Here is a 17,199-nt window from a genome sequence, read left to right on the forward strand (position 1 = left end):
AACAAGAAGGAGAAGAAAAAGGAAAAGAAGTTAAGGGGGAGATAAAGAAGGATAATCGCATAATGTCACGCAGTAGCGTATGAGTTGCAGATTTTAATGATTTTGTTTGTACATGTTCTCAGAATAAATTTCTGCTGGGTTAGGGGTTTGGGCAAAGAAGTTTTCCAGTATTACAGAGGCAGAGTTGACTCGAAAAGACTACATGTATATTATTTCATTTTTATGTATTCAAAGACACCATACAGTATCATGCCGTCAGCTCACGATCAGCAGCAGCTAGACACATGCAACGATTGGTACGGTTGCATCGTTGCGACTGCGTCTGGTCTGGCCGTACTGATTTACCGGCACAGTACCGCAGCGCGCCGTAGCATCATAGCGTGATGGGACTGTAGCGGTGTGTTCAAAAAGTGTGGTAACGCTACACTGCATGCTCAGTCAAAAGTGCTTTATATTGTGTAACGTTACCATTGGTTACACAGGTATTTCTACTAAGAGTTATAGAAACTACATTTTCTGTTTGTCCAGCTGTATAGCCCCGGCATTCTCCCTCCACAACACGACAGGCTGCAAAACGTTTGTCACTACTCGAACCGGATTATGAATATGGGTTTCATCAATCCAGTACAACCTCCAATCGGACCAGTAGTATGGCAAGGTGCGGGAACTTCGGCGTTTGTTGAGAAGCAAGACTTGGCGCAAGGCACTCTTTTCATAGCTGAAAGGTAGATTATCCCCAGTGTTCTTCTTTTTCATCTTTTCTTGACACTCCTCTGCCAAATGAAATGTTGCAGAGACTCCAACCCCAAGCACCTTCTGATCTGGAGATTCTCCCGTCCGAAACCCCTAGCAAACGGGAGACTCCAAGTTGATGTATGCGAAGCGCGAAGTTCCTAGGCCCCACCTAACGTTAGGGTTCTAGATGTTCTCTGGTGCTATCTAGGGCTTATTTTTTCAGCATATGATAGCAATAAGTAAGAAATCCTTTCCACCGGGAGACGCAGAGCCAGGGCGGGAGAAATCAAATCTCAAGCGGGAGAACGGGAGATTTTGCAAAAATGGGCTTTCGGCGGGAGATCTCCCGTCGAAAACGGGAGAGTTGGAGTCTCTGATGTTGCATTGTTAGCTATGTGGTTAATAACGCAACGGACACGAGACTCTTCATACATCAGATTAACTCAGTTCGGGAAACCCACTCACAAGGGGGGCCCCTCCTTATAAGTAACCCGTCCCCCTTATAAGTAACCCCGTCCCCCTTATAAGTAACCCCCGGGGCACCCCTTATAAGGAGTCTCCACGCTTTTTTGCAATGCAACGCGAAAATGAAAGGACTGCGGCAATTCGCTTGATTATGTATATAAAGCTTCACAAGTTTCCTAGTTACTCACGAAATTTCAGCATAATCGGTTTGAGGCATCATATCTAAAATCATGGATTTAAATGCGATGTCAAACGACCCATGCGAATGCTGAAATGCGAGCGATTACTGGCGTGAGTGTCGCCAGGCGCGGCGGAGCGGCAATGTTTGAGTGCAGACGTGGCGACTGAGTACGGAGGTCAGTCGCCACGTCTGCACTCAAACATTGCCGCGCCGCCGCGCCTGGCGACACTCACGCCAGTAATCGCTCGCATTTCAGCATTCGCATGGGTCGTTTGACATCGCATTTAAATCCATGATTTTAGATATGATGCCTCAAACCGATTTTGCTGAAATTTCGTGAGTAACTAGGAAACTTGTGAAGCTTTATATACATAATCAAGCGAATTGCCGCAGTCCTTTCATTTTCGCGTTGCATTGCAAAAAAGCGTGGAGACTCCTTATAAGGGGTGCCCCGGGGGTTACTTATAAGGGGGACGGGGTTACTTATAAGGGGGACGGGTTACTTATAAGGAGGGGCCCCCCTTGTGAGTGGGTTTCCCGAACTGAACTATACACAGCCCAGGCCCAGTCGCTGTACGTACGTAGTCGCACAGCGTATTAACAGCGTCTGGTCGGGCTAACATCAGATAGACACTGTCTACATGGTGTAGGAAGCCTAGAGGTCTAACTTGTTTAGTTGTCTGTGCATGTGGTGCTTGGTGGCAATAGCAATGGCATGCCAACAATGGCCAAGGCCAAGTCGGGGGGGGGGGGGGGGGGGAGGGGGGAGGGGGGGAGGCAGGGCGTCAGTGCGTCAGTGACACAACTTTAAAAAAAAAAAAAGTCTTGCTTGCCCAAGTGAATATTAAATTTACTAATTCTAGACAGAAAGATCCGTCTGTCCGGAGGAGTCTTTTATTTTTTTGACGTTATGTGAAGCCAGAGCAGAGGCAGTCTCCGCGGCCGTGGAACATATCCCCACCGACCAGATACAGACCAATCTTTCGGTCAATAAATTTACTAGCTTAGACTACACCTATGCACCAGAGCTGAGGGGCGTAGCTCCAAAGTAAACAAAGTGAATAGTGACCAGGGCATTGGCAGCCCGACCAGACACAATGCTTATTACTATTATATAGTTACACCATACAGCGACTCGACAGGGCTGTGCATGTGTATTGGGGGGGGGGGGGGGGAGCAAAATAACGCACTCGGAGACAAATGGACTGAGGACGATTGACGAGGGTAAACCGGGAAATTGTGTACAAGTACTCAAAGTAGCCAGGTAAAGCAAGCCACCCAGCCCAAATGGCAAATGTACTCTAATCATCTATGCTTTTATTGGAGGGTGCCGGGTAAACCTTGGGCTTGGTGCAATGATGCAGGTTACCTTGGTAGGTTTTTAAGACCGTACGAATTTACATTGAATTAGAAGTTTACTCTATTAATCACATTATTATCTAGTCTTACTGCCAAACAAATTTCCCTTTAAAACCATCTAGCCATGTAGCCTGGATCAATGCAGAGGGAAAAGGATTCAACGTTCCATACCCTGCCATCACTGTGCATGCTGTTTCCAAGGACCTCTCCGCCTTCCCTCACGAATGCCTCTATCTCATGATAGACTCGGACATCATGAGTGAGCTGCGGGATGTGGCAGCACAGAGTGCTGGTGGCGATGCTCCCGTTCAGAACAGTGAAGGCAGCGATGACGACACTGGCTTTGAGGAGGAAGAGGGCACGGAGGTCAGAGAGATTCGGTTCGTCCCACAGGACAAGTCTTCATGTAAGTATGAATAAATGATACAGTGGCGAAATTGTGAAATCGGCCCCACTGCAGTGCGCGTGTACCTGTGCGTTAGCAAGCAAGGTTAGTTTAGGGTTAGGGTTTAGGGTTAGTTAAGGGTTGTATTTATGGTTAAATCAGCCGTTAGATTAGTCGAAGGACATTAGGGAGTCCTTCCAAGAAAAAAAAGGTGAAGACCAAAGCAAAAACCGGGAGAAAGGGAGGACGAAAGATGCTATGCTATGGAAATCGGCCCCACTGCTGTGTCATAAGATAGCGTAAACCCCGTTTGGTGGAGCCGCATTCACATGGAAGAAAGCCCCACCGCCGTGCTTATCTACCAATGAACGGCACACAGTGGGGCTAAATTCACAAGTATAAACAGTCGAGCTGCTGTAGTATTAGTACGGACACGCAGTGGTGGGGCCTATTTCACGAGTATGCCGATACAATATATTCCAAGCACTATGTGCTCGGGAAGAATGCAGTAGCCACCAAGATAACCCAAATCAAACTTAATGATTATAACTGATAAGATATCAGATACGGTTGACACAGATAAGTATACATGTATGATGTCTATATAAATAGATGAAAATGAAAAAAAAAAAAAAAACTTTTATACAACTGTATGCATCTCTGGTCTGGTGTTTATATGCAGTTATATATGTTTATATATTATATTAAGTTTCATGAATACGACAGACTATCTTTCATCACAGAAAGTAAAAAAAAACTTTGGGAAGTGCCTTTGGTACAAGAAAAATCATGGCAGTAGTTGCAGTAGCCTGTTATGTGTGTATATTGTAGAGTATATGAACTCCGTCTTAGGAAGTCGCTGCAATGCTTACTGTATACTGTGTGTACACCATGTAAATGTGTAAAGGACAAATTGCATAATGCATATCCTTATGCAAAATCAACTGACAGTATATACAGTGTTTATGTCATATTTTTCACACAGTGGACTCCCATTATGACAAAGTTCTTGGGACCGGCAATTTTCTTTTGTCATATTGGCATTTCGTTATTTAATCTGAACAAATAAACAATAAAAAAACATAGAAGTTATGAGAATGGTACTGTTGTGGCCTGAATTTTTACTTCATTGTAACCGGATTTTGTAAAAAATAATCATATTCATTATACATTAATGGGAATGTATATACAAAGTACAATGCCACATTGATGAAGAAGAAAATGGGAAATGTATTTGGAAAATGATTATAGTGTTCCCACAAAGAGACACACAAACAAATCTGCTATTGCTGGTGCTAGCTAATTGCTGTAGATATTACAGTAATGGAAAATAAAGAAAATGCTGATAATGTCTTCAGCTAAGCAATTTCAGAGGCACAAATTCTAAATAAATGTAAATAAAAGAAAAATGAAATGATGTCCCTCTTTTGATACTGTCATGTCATCTGGGTGCCAAAGCCAGATTTTTGGCCAATCTTTGTTTTCTATCCTCCTTCCTGCACACATGTAAATCCGACCATTGCTGTTGGGGAGACATCACCTTAGCACCAACACCAACACTAGCACAGAACCTGAAATCACCAATATGTAGGTTGTTCTCTGTAAGGGGATGACATTGGTATTCATTTTTTTAATGTAATAATTTAAATAAGAGTATGTCAGAAAGTTCAATTCAGTATTTATTCCAACCTTGAAGTCTATCTCTTTCATTGTTAATGGGATGCATAGTTGTTTAAAGTTTAATTCTCTGATATCTCACTATCTGTATATGAAATGTATGATAGCAGGTGGACACACATTTACACTATTGTACGTATACATGTAGTGTACCCTTGTATATGAACAGTCTGCATTCTTGATGCTGACTTTCTTCCACAGTACGAGAGATGTTTGATGCGCTGTCACAGTGCCAGGCCTTGCATCCAGACCCAGATGATGGCTCTGATGGCTCCGATCCATACGATCAGGGAGGTGAGTAAGAAACTCTCCAGTCTGAGTTGGCTAAGTCATCTGCAGCATACCTCCCTCAGACACACACATGGTTATACATGTAGCTGCCAAGTTTCCCTGATGATGTAGGGGGCTCCCTGGAAATCTAACAGTGTCGTCATGTCCTGACAAGAGATTATAAAAGCTTCCCATATACAGTCAAACCTGTCTATAGCAGCCACCCAAGGGAAACCACAAGAGTGGCCACTATAGACAGGTTGATGTTCATTTTGAATTTTAACCCTTGTATTATATAATAGCATATTAAAAATACTGCATGTTATTCTTAAAAACAGCAAATAAGTTTGCATGAGCAGCTATATGTTGTGTTGGTTTTTGTTTTTTTGTTTTTTACAGTTACAACTTCATGTTTAAATTTTCTTTTAGCCTTCTTCTGTTCTTTTGATAAGACTCGGTAGAATTCACACAATGAAAGTAATTTAAGCTAAGTATTCATGGCTGATTTAACCCTTCAGCTAAATTTTTGTGGCTGCCGACTGCGTTAGGGGAATTATTCAGTGGCCACTATAAGCAGATGGTCACTATAGACAGGTGGCTGCTTATTTAAAGACAGGTTTGACTGTTTAAGAGTAATATTTTGCCTATTGAGATGCATGTAACACACAAGTACAGAAGTATTTGTGTGATTACTCTTCACCAAAACCTCCCTGTTTTATGGTGCATGGATGTTGACAGTCCTGGGGACCATTTCATGAAACTTTTTGTCAGTGATTTACACTGACAACTGTTAAAAGCTACTGAAATCCTTGCGTCTGATTGGCTGATAGCAAATTTGTCGGTGAAAACCTCCGACGAACTCGTTGATGAAACACCCCCCTGTACAGAGGAAGTCACAAGTTCAAGCATCAATGAGCCCAGCCAAGCAAATAGTTTGTGTGTAATGATACCATCTTGCTGAGGCAAACATTGCCCCCCGATGTGACATCAAGTGAAGGCCATGCACATGATGAACGTCTCATGCATTTACAAGACTTAGAGACTACATGGCTTTTAGATATTTGTTTTTGTTTTTACTCAGTTTTTAGTGTGAATGAATGTTACATTTTTCTTTCTTGCCTTTAATTACTTTTATGACCGACTTGTGGGATCAGTCTGTTCTGGACAGTTTTATGGTTTTATGGTTTTTGTCTTTCTATTTTCCTGAGATGCATGATGGTAACTTTTTCATTATCATATTGCACAGATGAAGGTGGTGATGATGGATATGCACACGATGGTGATGGTGGCGAAGACGATGCCATGGATACTGGACAGTTTGACGATGCGGAAATGGACCCAGAGCACTGACGCTCGCTTGTGGTGTGAAACTACAACACATCTCTTACCATCGCCCGCTGTGAACTAATGGTGCCATCTTGGTCGGGGTCATTTGAAATATTTCATGACATGAATCTGAGCAGATACCTGTACTTTGAAAGGTCACGGTGTCAAGGGTGAAGGAGGCCCTGAGACCAAGGGCAGATATTCTGTCATGGAAACAGAAAACATGCAGAGAGGAGAACACCTTATTTTGCCCTCTGTTTAATCTGACTCTGCCCTGATGTTTCACTCTTTCTTCCAGAGAGTTTTATGAACATGTTCTCCTGAATTCGTAAGGTGACCTCTTAGCATATCCTTACATATTCGTACATTGGTTAGTCGTATGCCAGTTGGCATTTTGATAAACATGGCCACATGGTACATGTTCTCCCACGAGCAGAACATTCTGAGGTGAACTCCCATGGGAGAACATTTTTGTGTAAACAAACAACATGGGACGGCAAATTAGAGATATCACTGAACTTACCCAAAGGATTATTAATACCCCCACCATATCACTTCACTTCTGGTAGCAAGCAGAGAATTATATACAGTAAATAATGTGCTGTTGCCATGGCAACATACTTTTTGCTACTCTTCAAAAATATATCTTGCACAACTTTACATTACTGTCACCATGTGTGCCAAATTTCTTCTGAATGGCTTACAAACTGGAGTAGAATTTCAATCTGCAAGACTTTTTCCTGGTTTGTTGGCCATAATGCACTGTTTGATACCATGATGATGCACTTTTTGCTACTCTTACAAACTTGTCCTGCACTAACTTTGCATCAAATTCAGCAAGTGCACCAAATTTGATTTGGACCACTCAAGAACGGGAGAATTTCCATCTACAAGACTTTTTTTTCAGATTTTGGGGCCGTAATGCACCGTTACCACTGCAAGGCACTTCCCCTGCTCTTAACCCTAAAAAGACTGGGGGGGGGGGGTTTAGGCCCCCCTCGACATTTTTTGTGATAAATCTGTAATGTAAAAGTCTTGCGCCGCGACGTTGTATGACTTTTTTCTTTTAAGTCTTGCGCAACTTTTGAGACCAAATTCGCGACGCCCGGGTACGCGGTTCTGAAATTACGCAATATTTTGTATGTGCATGTCAGACCCGAAATTGCTCAAAAACGTGATTCATGTACAAATCCAATGCAAATTCTGTTTCTGACCAAATGTATTATTATTTTTACTTTTACAGATCAAAATCAATTAATTTCATGTTGTTTATGATCAGAATAATGTCGCCGATGATTTCCATTGAAAAAAAACAATAAAAAACAAAAAGTCTAAAAGAAAGAAATACGTAAGAAATTTTAAAAACAATAAGATACATAAGAAAAAAAATGATACTGCCGTTTTTTTTAAAATGTACATTCAATAAGAATCCTACAAAGAGTACCTTGACCAAAAATTAGCAGTTTTGGACCTTTAATTTTTGTGTTTTATGCATAAATTAGCATAATTAATTTATTAAAAATAAATTTGAATAATTGTGAAATCATTACCTATTCAGTTTTATAGATAACCTTGTGGATGACGCGCGTGCCAATTTTCCTTGCGATCACGCGGTCAACGGCCGAGATCTTGGGGGGGGGGGGGGGCCCAATGAGCCAATGACCCAATGAGCCCCCCCCCCCCCCCCCAAGTCCTGTGAGGCATCAAAATAGCCCAGTCTTTTTAGGGTTAAAGATTTTGTCCTGCACACCTTTGATATCAGTCATCATGTGAGTCAAATTTCTTTTTCACTGTGTGAAAACTTGAGAAGAATTTTAATCTGCAAGGCATTTTCTTTATTTTGAGGCCATATAATGCACTGTTACCATGGCAATGCACTTTCGAATACGTACGCTTGATATTCAAAATTTGTCTTGTACAACTTTACATCACATCTTTCATGTGTGTCAAGTTTCTTGTGAATAGCTGAAAAACTGTAGTAGATCCATAATCCTTATACATGATGTTTTAATGCTATAGTGTGCTGTTACCATAGCAACACACTTTCCACTACTATAGCAAAATGTGTCTTGCACAACTTTACATTGAGCTCAACCTGTGTGCCAAATTTCCTTTGAATTGCTTGAAAACTGTAGAAGTAGTTTGATCCACAACATTTGCAAGAGACCAACTGCCCATCACACACTGACTCCTGCTTGTATGCCTGGTACTGTAACCCCTTCAAACTTTATTTGAGAGAGGTATAAACAAAGGAACAGTAATATTTTCAGAAAAATCAGTAGGATATATATTGTAGCCCTCTCTCCTTCTGTCGCTAGTGTATATGTTGTTATACGCTGTGTGCCATCCGGCCCCCGGCAACTAGCTGGAGAAGGGTCAGGATGGTCCGAGCTAGGCTGGGGTCCGTTTGGTTGAAATATACAACAAGGCGTGGAGAACGGCGTTGAAATGTACCATGTTGCTGGGTTACTTACTACCAGTCTATTCCCATTACTTGCTTACTATACCAGAATACTACCAGTCACAATTCATCCAACGAAGATACCAGTACCAGAGCAGCTCATCCAATCGCAGATACCAATACCAGTGCAGCTCATCCAATCGCAGATACCAATGTTAGATACCACCAGTTCACTCGCATATTATTTAAGCAGCACCGTAATTGCATTGCACTACTCACCGATACTTATGTTATGCTGCAGCAGACTTCAAAGGAAATGGTCCAGGCAGTAGTGTCCACTTCAATCAACGCTTTATTAACACTCAACAACACTAATCATGCACACATTGGCCCGTACCCGGGCCCACCCAGCTGTTTCGATACAAATTCGACCTCTTCTTATTCTCTGACCGCTATATTTCCGAAACAGTTACGCCTTTTACTTACTGACCTTTTCTTCAAATACTAACGCTTATTAACCCTCCTCATCATGCGAAAATGATTAGATAACGAAGCAATAATTGTATGAAAGATTATTACTGAACATAATTGCATCTCCAACAATTATTACCCCTCTTAAATTTCTATCAAAACAATCCATAATCATTAGTTTCCCTGAAACTGATCGATTCATGATCGATTGCTAAAACAATCGATCGATTATGTAATCTATCACGGAACTTTCAATATTTGACTAATTTTCACCGTTTTCTTACTAATACACTAATCTACCAATTCTTCATTGGTTACAATATTTTCCTTTATTTGTCTTGTAAAATGCTTAAGTGTGAGTGTCTGATAATTTGTAATCCATACAGATCATAATTTACGGAAGCAGTGTGCAGTGAAGATTGGCTATGCGGGTGTCGGCATGCACCGTACGCACATGGGTGCAAGGGCACTGAAACTGCATGCTTGCATATCTGTTGGCTTTCAAAAAATGCTATGACCACTACAGAATATTCAAGTGGAAGGCATGCCTTACCTTTAGAGTACTTTGGCTAACCCATGTAATGCAAGAAATAATGACCTTCGTTGTCGAGAATGAAATGAATGTTCTAGACTCGGGGTTTGACATACAGTGTCATGGAGATGATAAGTCCGTTAACTTCATCTTGGGTCTTATATGTACCAGTGTATAATCTTTTTTTTTTTGTGTGTGTGTTTATTTCAGAAATAAACAGTATGTTATAGTCTCCAGGCTTTGAAATGCCATGGTGGGAAGGTTGTAAGTCCTTCCACTTCACCTCCAGATTTATAACCCTCTCACAAAAACATTTCAAACCCTTTGAAGGAATCATTCCTTTTGTTTTCTTCCACATAAGTCATCATACATGGAATGTACTGTGCTGTTCAGCAGCCAAAGTCGATGTGTGTTCCATATGGCCCCCTTGTTTGTTTCCCTTTTAAAGAGAGTCATGAAATAAAGCATATTATTGCATTTGAACAAAATTGTGTGAATGTGACAGATCTAACATTCAGGGTTTGTTACATATTTGTACATGAAATGTAGTTGAGACCATTTGAAGAATATGAAAAATTGATACAACAAAACCAAACATGAATTGAAATGTGACCTATGTATCACCCCAAAAGCCTGATAGATTTGCCAAATGTCACTGTTTACTAAATTCAGTATTTTTAGATATTCCAGTGTCCTAGAAAATTTGATCCACTAGATACGTAGGTTCCAAAAACCTACTGCAGAAATAGCAAGAAACTGACAAGCAGATAAGTTTGAGCGGTCACTATTATTTGCAGGAGATTTAGGTTATTTCCAAACACTGTCAAAATGTGGTTCATATTGATGTAAAATTCTTTTAAAACAGATTTTCAGACTTTTAAGACTCTTGTTAGGAGGAAGTGTTCAGAGTGCAAACTGTCAATTTTATGAGGCTTCTATTTTTTTCCCCAACCAAATCACTGTTCTGTATTGTGCATTTCTTGGCTTTAAAGCCAAAACATAGTTCTCATTTGGAATTTTGCTTGCAATACATCGAAAGGGTCGACCAAGAAACTTAACTGGCTGATGCGATTTGCCGGGATGATGAGTTGTTTTGGAGTACATGTATTTTGAAATCAAAAGTGTAGAATAATTTCGATCGTAGTACACAATTTTTTTTCCAGTAGAGCCCTTCCCTTTCAGCATTGTAGGAAGGCAGAACATTACATGATGATTGATCATAACCTAGCAATCAGTTTTTCCAAGAAGTTGCATGCAATTCACTCTAGCACACAAGGTCGAGGAATACCGTGATGTAGCCCGATTTGTTGATTTTCGATATCGATTATGTTCGGGTATGCTCCAAGATTGTGGACTTCAGGGCAAACCCTGTTGACTAATATTTCGCATTTTCGTTATTACCCAACTAAAATTGTGTTTTTACAGCATTATTTCAGACATTTCTTATGCATATGTGTACAATTTGGAACAAAATTCGACAGTTCTGCATGCATATTAGAACTGTGTTTTGGCTTTAATACTATCTGCACCTTTATCACAATACATTGTAGCATAGTAATGAGTCATAAGTGATATATTGCCAATGTATAATAAATACCAAACACAGTAATTCATAGTTCGGCAGTTTCCCTTTGACCTGATTTCCTGCCATACCTCAAACTGACGACACGTACAGAAGTCTCATTGCATACAAAAAAATAAATGTAAGTTTTCTTTAATTTTTCATACCTTGGAAATCATACCTTTGAAGTGGGCTTAAAATTATACCAAACTTATTTGTCCCTCTGCAGCAAATATAGATGATTAATTTCTGTGTGACAGGCTTTTGTACGTTTAATGTTCAGTCTTTAATAATTGTCATCTTTGAAAGAAGCCCTACTATTGATATCTCATCTATAAATGCTAAGTATGTAGTGTGTCAGTGAGTTGACCTTTGACCTACACCACCTGCTTCTCCAGAATGTGATTCATTCACTGTACACAAAATGAAAATGTACACGTCTGACATTATGTAGACACTTTTGTAATGTGGTACTACAAGAGTAGCAGTGTTGTGTATAGTTTTGACATTCTTCTGCTTTTCGTTGTGATGAATAAATCTTTTGTAAAGAAAAAAGAATTCAAAATTCCAAGTGTAAATGTGGATGTTCGCTTGAATTGCCTGTAATTGGGTTATATTGGGCCACAATCATTTAGACATTGCCAACACTCATTTGGAACCTTGACCTAGATACCAGTACATATACAGTGCACTCCCGTTATATCGAAGTCTTCTGGACCGCAGTTTTCTTCGCTATACCGAAACTTTGTTATGTAGAAATTTTGTTATGTAAAAATTTTGTTATATCGAAATTTTGTTATAACCAACATATAAACAATAAAAAACAAAGAGTGGATAATGTTGTGATCTGAATTTTTGCTTCGTTGTTAACAGAATTTCGTTATCACGGGAGTGCACTGTATAGATTAAAACTGAACAAGACAGCATCAGGAACCCCCCTCCCCTCCCCCCCCCCCCCCAAAAAAAAGTAAACGAAGTTACAGGATTGTGCAGTTTCGAAATTATCACAATGCACTGAAATGATTAACCTCATGTATCACATATGCAAATTAGTTATGATTCCATCACATCATGTACATGTACCTGTATGCATATGACAAAAATTCCTTTAATGAAACTCAAGAAAAATACAGTAAGATTATGCTGATACATGAACATGCATAATTTTCTTGACACAAACGTATGAGTTGTGATCCTTGGGTAGTTGATGACTTTTTGAGGGAGATCTTGTTGCAAGATGGTTGAAAAAGAATGTGTTCTTCTTGTACATATGTGTACTAACCAATGGTAAACTTGTGAGCTCATGATATCACTATTATTATCTAATTTGCATACATGATCGAGACTGATTCTGTCGCATGAAATCTGTAAAGCCTCCAAATTCCCCACAACTTGCAGAAATTTCAATTTATTTCTGATTGCAAGAAACTGTTACAGTTTTATCTGACTTCACTCACTCTATCTCTCTCAACTTGCACACATACAATGGTGTATTTAGAGTTTACATTCAAATGGGATTTTGTGGACGTCTCGTCACAATTTCCAATAATTTTGTTACACTGTAAGACTTTTTTTTTTCTATTTCTGCGAGAACACAGAGAGAGGAATCACCAAAGATGTTTTTTATCACCATGCACTTTATTCATAGTCCAGTCAATCATTCAACCTACAATTTGATTTACATAAAACATGTGTTCCTTTCTTTTTAAAAAAATCCCAGAAAAACCAACCCACAGTAACAGTCATAGAACTCTCAATAAAAACCTATCTAGCTACCTAACACAGTCCATCCAGACTAAATAGTTTGTAGACATAACTGGTCATAAACTAAACACTCGATCTAACTTACAATCTGTACAAATGCACACACACAGGTACAATATCAAAATGTTTACAGTAGATAAATCTATTTTTCTCTCCAATCTATAAGGACTATTTTCCTTCTCTTTCCTTTTTGTAATTTATTCATTTAACCATTTCACCACGTTGAAAGATGGTTCAAGTGTATGAAAATATTTACTAAGAAGTATGACACACACGATCATATCCATTCCAATCTCTGTCCAGTATGAACACACTGACAAGCAGTGTGAACGCACCTTGAGTCACAATAGACATACAATGTAGTTTGTTGATGACAGCCAAGAAGCAACTGGCACAAATCTCCCTAGTGTTGGTGTTCACAACACCTCTTCGCCAAACTGCAGGAATGAAAGTAGCCCTCTAGAATTATATTTTTGAAGATACCATAGACCCATGCTCACCACCAGTACGGATGTCCTGCCCAACTAGCATGAACAATTGTTCCTGCTAATATTGCTATTTGTTTCCTGTGCATTCTGTGACACATTCTGGTAAGGCATACTGTACCTCATAGGTCAATGCGTGAAGACTGGTCATCCTATTAACTCTTCCATGTTGATACAGTACGACACTGCATTGGAGGGAGTGCGGAGTTCACCCTTACATGTGTACTCAAGCAAGGCAGAACCCCCAGTTTGGTTGCTATAATACATCAGACTGAAAGGTTCTTCTTAGAGATATCAAACTTTGTGTATGCTCCCTGCATTTTGATAACTGCATTGCACACAATCAATCATCAGGTGCAGCAGCATGTATCTACAATGCACCAGTACCTCCATCAATTTTGGCTGCTGATGTAACATTACCCGGCTGTTTTGATACTCCAGACTCAATGTGGCATTAGAGGAGAGGCTTTCTGGTAATAAACCAGCAACAGAGAATAGATTAAAACTCCAGAAAATTTAGATATTTTTTGGGACGATCTAGTCATCTTGCTAATAAGGGCTACCCCATTCTAAGCTGAAGATTCCTGATGGCTGAAAATACATTGTCATTTTCCTTTTTCTGTGTAAAGTTATCCTTTTATCTTCTTACTTTTCCACACTAGTTCCTTTTTACAATAGACTAACATGACATAAATAAGTAAAAAAAGACAAAACTATGGTGATAGAATACACAAAGATTACAGGAATAAGATAAAAAGTAATAGTGATTAGTATACAATTGAGAGACTTAAGGCAACTCTTGTCATGAAGTTTCCAAAAATTGGTAACAAAAAATGACAAAAAAGACAATGCGAACACACAAGTTGCTAAGTCCACAGTGACAACATAAAAAGCAATATCCATATGGGCAAGAAAAATCAATGTAGCGGTATACTTGGAATTTACAAAATGGAATCCAGTATTCCATGCAACCAACAAATTGTGCTTTACAAGGCTGAGTCAACAAAGTACAGTCATCCCTGAATTTTTAGGAGCGCTGGCATGGGGTACTCAACAGAGAGCATCTACATTACGATTTATCTGCCATTAAACAAACCTGTGGTCCGTCGCATTTAAGTGACATTTTCTCATGAACAATAATAAGCAGGTTACAATACTCCAGCAGGGTCTGCACAAACACAATGTACACACAAAACAATGCCAGCCCTTTTGGGTCAAATAGAGACAAGACAAGAAAAGTTAACTTTGTCTATCGTGCAAGAAATGCATATCCCAGCAGGCTTTGGAGCTGTTGTAATTATTCAAAAGTATCCCAGCATTTTGAGTTTTCACTTGTGTTGTCATAATCCTATGTGTTGGCACTGTGTTGTCATATGCTACTTCCCATTGAATCTGCCCGTTCTGATGTGCTATACTGTACTTATCAGAATTTCAATAATTCAGCACAAGAACTGATCGCCAGTTGTTCTTAAGTCGTTCGTAACTTTACGAACAGCTTTATGAAACACCCCCCTGGAAGGGTTGCAGGAATTTGACTCTTGCCTACAGAGTCCAAAAGAACAAAATAAACGAAAATTCAATTTTGGTCTCTCTTCATTAGAAACAAATGAAGGTGTCATATGATACTCTTATCATAAAACAAGCATTTTGAGGTACCCACGATGCCATGTTTCTTACCGACACTCATACACTGAATACTTGACCAGTTTTGAAGAAGTTTGCACCTATCTGTACTTCATAAATTTCCTGACATGTGTAGCCCTCTCCCAGTCCAATCAAAAAGGGAAAACGACAAGAACAAACATTCCATTTGATGTGAATTCTCAGTATGAATATGCCCTTCCACATATAGACGGGATGAATCATTATTGTACTGACAAGGTCAGCCCAATTTAAGTATTGTACCTAATTTGTAAGGCATTGTTGAGGTACAGCATTTGACACAAATAGGCATGTTCCAGCATTCAATAACTCATTCGAGATTGTCAATGCAAATAACACACAAGCAAAATAAGTCTAGCCTTTCTATTCATAACTTACAATAGAACTGGCCCTCCTGACAATTTTGTGAGAATAACTTTGACAAGCACTGCCAATTCACTTTGGTGCATGATCTTGATAGCCAGGACAAAAGGAGAAAAATTTCATTGCTGCCGTATTCCATTAACTGCAAAGTGAGTTAAATGTAACCACTTCTACTGAAAAATATTGATACATGTAGACTGGATAAATGCATGTGGACGCAGGAGTCATAAAGTTAAGTTACTGGCTGGATGGAACTCGTGTGGCACAGCATAATCAACTATACTCTTGTTTCTTTTTCTTTGCAGCTACAGCTCACTATGTCCATGCTGGAAATGAAATAAAAGAAATCACCTGAATTGATAGATCATTATTGCTCGTGAAAAAGATCTGACGGAAGATATGAAGAACGTTTACAGAAAGAAATCTGAGCTTATTACATCTCCACGAATGAACTGCGGGTGAAAACCAAATTGTGATATCTAACAAACTGCCAGCTGAAAGCACATAGAGCACTCATACTGAATAATTACACATACACTGAATTGTCCCAGTGTTTCCCAGTGGCTCCAGACTGTAGTAGGACAACAACAAAAAACAGAGCTGGGACTTTCCTTGGGGACTCCACACAATCTTTTTATCACTGACATACTTGATTGACACTGACAATGAAGCAGATCAAAACATACACTGGTCATCCTGCACTACACCTAGTGGAATGTTTCCTCTTTTAACAAACCATGTTTCAGCAAGACACACACACAATGTGAAGCAATGGAAATGGAGAAAGAAGTCGTGAACAGTGCGTGGGATTTGGTTTTTGGTAGCAAACATACTACACAGACATACCTAGCAATTACTGCATAACACTAACACTTTTCAATAATGGAACCTTGGAGAGATGTCAGTCACAGAGAGAAAAGATGTTTGTCTTATTTCTGAACGACTCCTTCATTATGCAATCTACTCATGACATACACTGACAAACTCGACCATAATAAAACACCTTTTTTACAGTCCAGCTGTGGTCTCTTTTTGTGTGTTTGTTTGTGTGTAAATGTATGAAACAATATGATTGATTTATCATCTGTGAATTCTGTCAAGCCACCAACCATAAAGGCATCTGATTTAACTGCTGAAGATGGTCTAATGTAATTCTCAAGGTAATGGTTGACCCCACCCAAATAGCAAGCTTCCTATTCAAAGCCTTCTGCACAGACCTGTGTACCACAAATTACATTATATATTGTTTTACATTTCATAGGCTCCTAGAATTTGGTTTTCCAGCTCTGTAGACAAGTCTAATTATTTTCTCTCCTTTTTTTTTTCTCACACACACACACACACACACACACACACACACATGCACATATAAAAACACACTCAAAAGCTGAGCCAATTTAACCCGTTCCTTCTTGTGGTGTCTACTGATATACGGGAACCTGGTATACCAGGTTCCCAAAATATAGACAAGACTGCCTGCATTCGTGGCCCAAATTCATGTTTGTGTTATGCTGACCAATAAAATAGCTTTGATAGAAAGATAAGAGTTTCTTCAATCAATA

The 17,199-nt window shown here is 39.5% G+C and overlaps 1 protein-coding gene across 1 annotated transcript; it reads left to right on the forward strand.

Moving 5' to 3' along the window:
* The first annotated feature begins 543 nt into the window (after positions 1-543).
* On the forward strand, positions 544-6,725 carry LOC140244585 (methylosome subunit pICln-like). Its single transcript, XM_072324208.1, has 4 exons — positions 544-725; positions 2,863-3,146; positions 5,004-5,096; positions 6,319-6,725. The coding sequence occupies exons 1-4, from the start codon at positions 601-603 to the stop codon at positions 6,420-6,422; spliced, it is 606 nt and encodes a 201-aa protein (XP_072180309.1). The 5' UTR covers positions 544-600; the 3' UTR covers positions 6,423-6,725.
* The last annotated feature ends 10,474 nt before the right edge of the window (positions 6,726-17,199 follow it).

This window comes from Diadema setosum, chromosome 21, assembly GCF_964275005.1.
Source record: "Diadema setosum chromosome 21, eeDiaSeto1, whole genome shotgun sequence".
NCBI classification, from domain to species: domain Eukaryota; kingdom Metazoa; phylum Echinodermata; class Echinoidea; order Diadematoida; family Diadematidae; genus Diadema; species Diadema setosum.